This window comes from Cicer arietinum, chromosome 6 (genome assembly GCF_000331145.2).
Source record: "Cicer arietinum cultivar CDC Frontier isolate Library 1 chromosome 6, Cicar.CDCFrontier_v2.0, whole genome shotgun sequence".
Classification (NCBI taxonomy): Eukaryota; Viridiplantae; Streptophyta; class Magnoliopsida; order Fabales; family Fabaceae; genus Cicer; species Cicer arietinum.
This window is the reverse complement of record NC_021165.2, coordinates 65,084,751-65,094,342: the sequence shown is the minus strand read 5'-3', so window position 1 is coordinate 65,094,342 and position 9,592 is coordinate 65,084,751. Positions and strand designations below refer to the sequence as shown.

Genomic DNA, 9,592 nt, shown 5'->3' with positions numbered 1-9,592 from the left:
AGATAGTAATTGAGTAAGAAATATTAGTGATTGATCTAAAAAGGGTTATTAACTTAAAATTATCAGCTTCCAACTAGCAAGCTTTATCAGTTAATTGATAGTATTTGTAGGCAGACCTAACCAATTGAAGCATAAAAAGCTTTCAAACAAGGCTAATGATACAAGACCCCAACTTTAGGAAGGGATGAAACAGATATATAAAATAAAATAGAATCCACTGACCTCTACACATCTTCTGAGAGCAAAATCCAATCCCCATCCATGCACTAAATCATTCTACAAACATATGTTTCATAAGTTTATCAGGCAATTAAGAAGTTTGAATATATATCATGCAAAAAGTAAATTTACCTTGTTATGTTACCATAAGGTAACAACCAATATGCACTTTGAAAATCAAAACATACCTGGATCATATGCCAGACACAACGCCAAGCTTCTCGAGAAAAGACAGGAGCCATAATTTCCACAAATCTAAAAAAAGCAGAAGGAATGATAATCATGTTAACTGATAGAAAATAAAGCCTAGACAAAGTTATAAGTTAGTAAAATTCAACTTTGCATCAAGGAAGAAGAAAGAAAGAGCATACGCGGCACAAGGAGGCAAATTTGGATCAGTACACCAGCCAGGTCTCTCATCTGTTAATCTTTTCACCAATATATACAAGATGTTTAAGAGCATAAATGAAAGCATGACTAATGGAATCTTAACAGATAAAATGATTGAGATTAGAGAGGAATTGGTTAAAGACATACTTGTGAACTTCTGTATCGTCCCTCCTCTTTGTCATCTTCCATGTAAATCCGCTATTGGCACCGAGTCCAGGCTGTGATACCTCCAGACCATGTTTTTGAACCAAATTAATATACCTGATACATAAAATACAGTTAAAAAACTAAAAGTTATATGCAATGAAAAATATGTGCAGGATAGAACAGATAAGAAAGAGAAGATACTCGTCTCCGTTGAAATTATCCAATCCAAGATCTTCATCCCATATAAAAATATATTCATACGCTGCCACAATATCAGGATGCAAAAACCTTTTAGCATACCACCTGCATATAATAAAACAATATAAGAAGTAAGAACTTAAACAAGGCAGGCAATAATGGTTTCAACACTTGATCAATTATATTTATCCTTTTTCATTTGTTGATAGAAGAAAACTCATTAAATGGTACACTGAGTCAAGAATCTTTAAGCAAAATGTAAATATTGCTATGTACTTTCATTTAAGAGCAGCGAACAAACTACATATATGGATAAAAAGAACAGATGAAAAAAAAAAAATACCATTTGGTTTGTTTCCTAGCACTAATATGGATTATATTCTTTGACCATTCATATTGATCCCATTCACTAGTTCTTCCATCATAATGAAAGAGCAAAATCGTGAAATCATCGGAGAACTACATACAATATGATGGTAGTTAGTACTTTGAAGACAATATGAAAGGGTGAAAAATAATACTATCACATATGTAAATATTAAATACAGTCCATCTCAATAACCTTTTTGACTGCAGCATCAATATTATTTCTTTGATCATAGCCAACAGTGAATGTTACTAAATACTTTGGCTTTTTCTTCAAATCCTGTAAATTCAGGGTGTCATAGTTAGGCTTATCATTAACAACACATTTGATACATAGATAACTAACTGGTCACAAATCATACCTCACTAGGCTCACCCCATAATCTGCGCAAATAAAAATCAGATTCTGATACAACAATTTCTGGGGGTAGTCGTTCTGCTCCATGAGGATTGGTTGGAACATACATCTGCAAAAGTAACGGTTTTCAATCAGACTCCATAATTGTTTTTTCGAATTATCTTGAATGCAATGTAATAGAGAAAATTAGTAGTACTAATTCTACAACGTAGTTTAATATTGATGGTTCATAGTTAATAGCATATTCAACCGAATAATTCATATATTCTTTGAATGTTTCATTTTCTTTAGCATACACTCTCTTTCACCGAAGTCACAAAAATTATAATACTTTATTAGTTCAAGTAGAAGTTGGCCTTTTCAATATCATCAAACAAACAAGCAGATTTTTACTTCCAGGGTATAATTATATATTGAAGTTTGTGACAAACAATGTGAGGTATGTTTGAGGGTCCTGAGAACAGTGTTCAGATTCCACAACTAGACTATATCAGATACAAAGCAGAAACCACACCATTGTGCCAACAAATAGAAATCAAATATTCATTGACAAAAAAATTAATGTTACAAAATATATAACCAGTTATTTGGATAGATACTATCAATTTAAAATTTATCTTTACAATTTTTAGAATAAAAGTGAAAACAAGACAAGCACACTAAGTAAATAATAAGCATGACCTTTGGTAATTTCATGGACCCAAGGAATTCAATACGCTTGGTTCCAGAAGATTTGTCATTAATAGTTTGAGATTTGTGTACATCAGCGTTGAATCTGTCTATTTCAGATATAGGTACATCAAAAGAATTTGCTAAGTTTGAAGATAAGTTAATCTGCAAAATTCAAGAAAAGAAAATTGCGGGAAAAATACATTAAAAGGATGTTAAATTACCCATAAAGCATTAAAGATTTAAAGTGGCAAATATTACCTTAGATAAATGAATAGATGGAATTGAAATACCAATAAAAATTCCAAAGGCAATTGCTATAATTGTTGTGATAATAGCCCTGGTACCGTCACGTGTTCTTTTTAGCACACTGCAGAACAAATAATAAACTAGATTCATGAATTTCTATGATTATAAATAACAAAGAAAAAGAAAAACACTCCCTAATTACAAAGCTACAATTTTTGGAAAAAAATCATTTATAACTTCTTTGTTCTTTATTTACACAGTCGAGACATCAATAGTTGTTCAATCGAGATCAAACAATTCAAATTCAAGCTTAGTATTTTGAATTATAACATAAAAATAGTTTTTTGGATCATCTGATCTTTGATCACACCATAACTGATGACTCAACTGTGTGAATGTGGGATCTCCTAACTTCAGGGAATCCAAATTCGTAGCACCGACACTTCAAATTGATAGCATGTTCACCACAAAAATACATGTAATTATATTCAATTATTTTCATTTTCTGAAACTCTCTCCTGTGTCGAGTGCTTCATAAGCTACAAACTACTCTTACCTGCGTTGCATTATTCTGAACCAGTTAGGATCTTCCAATATCAAGAAAAAAGAATTAAGACGCGAAAAGAGTTAAAGCAATACTCCTTATGCAAACTCTGAAGCAAAATGTCATCCTTTAAAAACAAAAAAAGAGTCACACAGTGAATGAAACACACAAATAAAGCAGAGTAAAATTTATAAACAACAATAAAGATGGATGCATGCTTATCATAAAATTGTTACTTATCGCTAATTAACATGTTAGAGATATGACAACAACTGCTAGTGAGAAATAATTCCAAAGCATAAAAAATTAAAGAAAAAAATTAAGTAAACAAACCAAAACGAAACTAAAGTCACGTGACATTAATATTGCATTCTAGATCTGCATATTAGAGAATTTAACGAAGAAGTAATATATAGTGATACTGATTTCACATGGAACGTTAATACGTTGTAATATAATCGTAAGGATTGGAATAAACGAAATGCAGTTAGAAGTTCGTAAAACGATGAAATTAAACATAATGACGATGATGATGTGTGAAGATTTTGCAGAAGAACTTACGGAATTATGGGAGAGAGGGAGTAGCTAGGGTTCAGAGTGGAGATCGTTGTGGAAGGAATGAATAAGAGTGATGAATTGAATTTGAAGAATGAGCGAAGAGATGCACACACGATATTGTTGCAGATTAATTCCCACACTCTCGAAACTGGACAGAACGAAAGAACGTTTGGTTAATAAATACTATCAAAATGACGTAACTGTCCCTCAAACATTCGTTTACTGTGTCGGAAGTATAAGTTGAGCCAACAACAAGTAGTAAATGTTTACGGTATTTTTTGGTAACAGTTGTTTTTAGGATTTATAAATGATTTGTTATATTTTTTTTGGGACATAATTAATGATATTGGTTGTTTCGTGTACTATGTCTGGAACAAATTATTATAGAAAAAATGAGTTATACTAAGCATATTAAAAAAAAAAGTAGTTTATCATATTTAATATATGCCACTCCAACAAAAATTTAAGTCAATTGATTACATTACTCTTTTTGATTAATAAGTTGTATAATTAGAAATAGAAAAAGTTAAATTAAATAACAGATATTTTAGAGATACTATAATTAAATAAGAGATAAGTTGTTAATTTTTGTTTATATTTTATTACAAAAACTATATATTTATATTTCATATAGAGTAAATTATAGTAAAAAAATTACACAATTTATTATTATCAACAGCATTAAAAATATTTGACTTCCATTATATTTCTTTCGAGGTTCTTTTAATGCGTAATATAAAATAGAAAGATGGTAAAATATGAAACTGAATAAAGATAAATATGATACTAATATAATAAATATTATTGTATTACGTGTGTTTGAGGCACACATAATAACCAGCAAGATAAGAACATCTTATTTTATCATATATTTGGTACACATTTCATTATACCATGATATAATATATATTATATTTAAATAACAAATTAAATTATCGTTGTGAAGAATTATATATTATTTTAAAAAAAATTAATTTATTATATTTTAAATATTATAAGTTAACAACAAAAACACAAAAAAAATAAATATGTTCTAAAATAAATTTTATATTTAAAACTATCCGTTGACACTACTAAATAAATAATTTCATTTTAAAAAAAATTACGAGTAATTAAATAATTGTATTTTATTTTTTAGAATGAAAATAAAGATATGATATATTATATATAAATGGAAAAAATACCCTTGTAAATAAATTATATTTATTTTAATTAATTTTTATAATTTTGAATACTAATTTATTAAATTATATAAAAACACAAAACTACCTTTGCGATAAAATTATAAATAATTTATAAATTAATTGTTACTATTTTATTTTTAAATTTAATATCAAATTCTATTAATTATTTTTTATATTTATATTTGATTAGATTTTAGATTAAATTTTATAAATTGTTTTTATATTTATATTTATATTTTACTATATTTGAATTTTGTAATTTAAATTATATTTTATAAGGGTAATTAATAAACTACTATTTTTATCATATCATATTGATTTTTAACTCAACTCATATTTATGATAGAAATTTAAACTAGAGAAACATGATATGATAAAGTTATAGATTAACTTATTACATCATATTTGTTCATCAAATACTAAATTTAAAAAAGATATAATAATTTATTTTTATTTTATCTCTTTTCCTGATCCATCAAACGAACTCTGAATGTCTTTTTAGTGAATAAAATAAAAGACATAATTCTTTCGAAAAAAAAAAAGAAATATATAAATTATCATAAGTGGTCTTAATTCAATTTTGACGAAACCAATAAAATATGATTAGTTAATATGTGACACTACAAATTTTTTTGAAAAAGTTATAAAATGTAATTTAAATTACACAAAAGTTAAATATTTTTATTTTGGTATAACACAAAAATTGAAATATAATAATTATAAATATAAATAAAAAATGATATGATTTATATTAAATTTCAAAATAAAATATGAATAATTAATTTTAAAAAGGACGTATGATTTTTATCACATAGTTGTATTCTTTTATATTAAATCTTAAAAATATGAATATTAATTTAACTTATGATTTAAAATCATAAAATATGAATATTAATTTAAATTTTAAAAATAAATATAATTTTTGTAAAAAGGTATTTTTCATTTACGTATAATACATATTATATCTGTATTTGATTTATTTAACAAATAAAATAGAATTAACTGTGTGAACAGTTTTTTTTAATATAAAATTCTTTCATTACTTATTTAGTTTTATTTAGTATATTTGGTAATTTATAATAGGTAAAAGTATTCTAAATTAATTTGGAATTATTTAATTATTTTATATTTATAATTTTATCATTTAAATATAATATATATTATAATAAAATATACATATTAAAAACATAATATAATAAAATATATTATCTTGTTTATTATCATATACATATCACACACAAATGACAAAACAGCTTTATTTTCTAGAGTAGTAGAATGGTTCCATATTTCAATTTACGAAACCTTAATGTAGATTTACGAAAGACCAATACAACAAATATCGTGCTATGAGGATCAAAGAACTAGCAAATCTAAATATTGACATTGGCGGCAAAAAAAATACATATTGCGGTTATCTCTATCTACGGATATCCGTGGAAACTCATAAATGTTTAACAACTCATTAAATATTTATTTAGCACATACCTATACGGATATGGATAAAACATGTATATTATTTTTATCCGTGGAAATTATGAGCGCACAAATCTGGCAAATATTGAAAAATAGAAAATAATACTTTTTTAAATTATTACTATATATTATTAGCAATAACACAAAAAAAAAATGTATACATAATTTCTTACGATACAAAGAAGCACACAGAAAAATTGATATAGCCTTAATTAGATGCTTGATCCTTTTAACAAATAATCAAGAGAACACTAATTTTTAAGTAATTTTACTTATGCATAATTTTTTTAGCATAACAATACAATCAACAATTAATTACAATTGCATTTTGGACAAAGACCTCTTTATCTTGTCTTTATTGGAAGCATATTGAGTTACCTCATTATGGTTATTTCCTTGATAGCAAAATTGCTCTTCATAAATAAAACATAAACAATTCCTTAACTACAATGAAAGATGAACAAATATAAAGAAAAACATAAAAGAATAATTAAATAATTGATTAATAAAACCCACGAGGGTGTAATGCAAGATTTTCAGAACTTTGAGCAGTGGTGTGGTAGACCAGTATGATGATCAACAGCAACAATCTCAGTAACATTGTTACATCTAAGCACATCTTGTCCCAATTTAGCACCAGCAGATTTAAGACCTTTAAGAGAAACAGGTTGATTAAAGAGATTCAAAGATGGTAGCTTTGAAGCTGATGGCATTTTCATTCCAGGCAAAAAGTTTCTAAAATCATCTTTCAATAATGGAACTTCAAAATCCTGTTTATTATGCTTAACAACATTATCTTTTGCACTTATATGTGCACCTGGTTCCATATGATTAGTTGAAAAGCTAGCTTGTTGTGGAAAATTTGGATAAAGACTAACATACCCTCTTAAATACATCATGTCTATAAGAAACTTTTTCCATGAAGCTTGCCAACCATTTGTTCTAGACTTTGGAATTTGAACTGGGTTTTCCTTAGCATTCTCAGTGAATCTCATGTTCATGTAAACATAGAATTCTCTCCAATGTTTAGGGAAGAACACTGCTCCCCAACTACATGGTAATTGATGAAGGTAAGGTGTGTTTGGATGGATTTGTTTGAAGAATTGTGTTGCATTCCATTTTGGTCTTTCTTTGACAACTTCAACAATTCTTGGTGTGTAGAGGGAGATGGAAGAGAGTTCAGGGAGAGAGACTTGAGGGTCATAGTGATATGACATGAGTGCATATTTGATCCATAGATAGTAATAAGGTGAGACTTCAATGTCATCTTCAAGGAGTAAACCAAAGTCATTATCTGAAGATGGATACCAACTTTCACTTACTGCTCTTATTAGACCACCTTGTATGATTCTTCTTCTTAGTGTTTTTGGTCCATGTGGCCAATTAAATGAACCTACTAGTTTTATAGTTGATTCATCTACCTTACTGTCCATGTTGAAGGTAATTGGAACTTCATCTCCAAGATAGTATGCATTGGAGAGAGATTTCAGTAGCCTTGATAGTGAGTTGACCCTGTTTTGTGTGATGATACTGATTGTAAGCCTCATTTTGTTCCAATCTGCCATAGAAAATTATGTACAAATTAAGTTATCATAATAATGATTAATAAATGATTGTGCACTACTACAACTAGATTAAACTTTGTTAAATATGATCAAATTTGTTGGAGAACTTATGTGGTCAAGTCGAGATACTTGTTACCAGGGCCAGACCCAACAAATATATAGATCTAAAATGCAATTTAAAGTAAAACCTTTTAAAAACTAATAGCAATTAACAATAATAGAATTAGAGTTCTTTTACTCCTATAATTAGTGTGTTTGCAAAAATAAAAATTAGTAAAATTAGCGAACAAAATTAATACTACGAGTCTAAAAAATTGACTTAGTTAGATTAAAAAAGTTTAAGGCCTAAAAATATTTAAGGTAATAAGCGGTTGTCTTATTTGCAACTCCTTGGGCCGGCTCTGCAGTTTACTTTTGAGGTTGAGTAAGACTTTGAATTGGTCTAATTGAATCTTAAAAATGTCTAATATGGTATATGAATCTATAGACTTTGAATTGGTCTAACTTAATCTTAAAAAAGTCTAATATGATATCTGAATCTACCTTAAATCATTCAATGAATTAATTGTCTAGTGTTGTTGAGTTACACCCGACCCAAAATCTAATTATACGCCGTTATGAATTAATAAATGGTTTTTAGAAATGGACATTCTTACTTGGCAATGCTGTTGATCTCAAATCAGCCATCCAAAGAACTTTAGAAACAGAAGGCTTAGGCAAAAGAACCAATGCAGTACCATTTGAATTAGTTTCTGAAGCCATCTTCAAAGCCTTTCTAACATTATCATCAATATCATCCACAGCAATAACCACACTTGGATTATGAATCTTAATCAAACCCTTCAAGCTAGAATACACAGCTTGTATAACAGGTGCCTCAGAGTTTGACACCTCAGAAGAAATTGCACCAATGTCCAAATCAAATATCTTAAATCTACGTTCCTTGCACACCAAGAAAGGCCATTTGAGTGCCTTAGCAGCATGTTCACAAGGACAGAAGGTACCTCCAGAGACAACTATGTAGGCCTTTTTGCCAACTGTTGTCCTGAATTTTTCAAGGAGGGGTGAAAGTGCTTTCACTTCATCAACTGTGTGAGCATAGAAAAGTGCATCAATCTTTTGAGGGTTCATTGCTGCCCATTGTGTTATGTAACCTGATGAAAGTGCTTTCCACCATTGATCATCTCTTACTTGAACTACGTCCTTGAATATTACTGTGGTTTCTGATACATATGCTAGTCTGTGTTCACTATCACCCCATGTTTCTTTGTCTTTTGGATCTACTGGTAGAACAAATGACCCTGCATTTCTATACTTTTGAAGCTGATAGCTGCAATTAAAATAAAATCATTAGATTTTTCATTAAGTTTAATTTTGTTGCAAATTAAGCAACAAAATGTCCCTACAATATGTATAATATTTAATTTTTCCTTTTAATATGAACTATATAAAGACTAAAATAAATATTCACACATATTGAAGAAACAAATTCTAATATAAATACATTTTGCATGGAATAAAATAATACAACAAACACCAAAAACAAAATTAGACACACAAATATATTTACATATATATTTATATATATATATATATATATAAATATATATATATATATATATATATATATATATATATATATAAAAGGACGAAAACAAAAAGAATATTTTTT

General features: G+C 27.9%; 2 protein-coding genes across 3 annotated transcripts in view; both read right to left on the bottom strand.

Annotated features, from left to right (window-relative positions):
- Positions 1 to 3,846, bottom strand: part of LOC101505531 (uncharacterized) — a 4,708-nt gene extending 862 nt beyond the window's left edge. Inside the window, exons 1-12 of one of the 2 annotated variants that reach the window (XM_004515455.4) lie at positions 3,702 to 3,846; positions 3,153 to 3,267; positions 2,609 to 2,717; positions 2,360 to 2,512; positions 1,683 to 1,787; positions 1,517 to 1,600; positions 1,298 to 1,413; positions 958 to 1,059; positions 757 to 870; positions 591 to 647; positions 408 to 474; positions 223 to 276 (exon numbers count right to left, since the gene is read on the bottom strand). In XM_004515455.4, the coding sequence (XP_004515512.1) occupies positions 223 to 276; positions 408 to 474; positions 591 to 647; positions 757 to 870; positions 958 to 1,059; positions 1,298 to 1,413; positions 1,517 to 1,600; positions 1,683 to 1,787; positions 2,360 to 2,512; positions 2,609 to 2,717; positions 3,153 to 3,163 (972 nt within the window). In that variant the 5' untranslated portion in view covers positions 3,164 to 3,267; positions 3,702 to 3,846. The remainder of the gene's footprint in view (positions 1 to 222; positions 277 to 407; positions 475 to 590; positions 648 to 756; positions 871 to 957; positions 1,060 to 1,297; positions 1,414 to 1,516; positions 1,601 to 1,682; positions 1,788 to 2,359; positions 2,513 to 2,608; positions 2,718 to 3,152; positions 3,268 to 3,701) is intronic. The other variant, XM_073369934.1, reaches the window with a different exon arrangement.
- Positions 3,847 to 6,544: 2,698 nt separating this feature from the next.
- Positions 6,545 to 9,592, bottom strand: part of LOC101506183 (uncharacterized) — a 5,590-nt gene continuing 2,542 nt past the window's right edge. Inside the window, exons 3-4 of the mRNA XM_004515457.4 lie at positions 8,577 to 9,250; positions 6,545 to 7,913 (exon numbers count right to left, since the gene is read on the bottom strand). Coding sequence (XP_004515514.1) covers positions 6,892 to 7,913; positions 8,577 to 9,250 — 1,696 coding nt within the window. The 3' untranslated portion in view covers positions 6,545 to 6,891. The remainder of the gene's footprint in view (positions 7,914 to 8,576; positions 9,251 to 9,592) is intronic.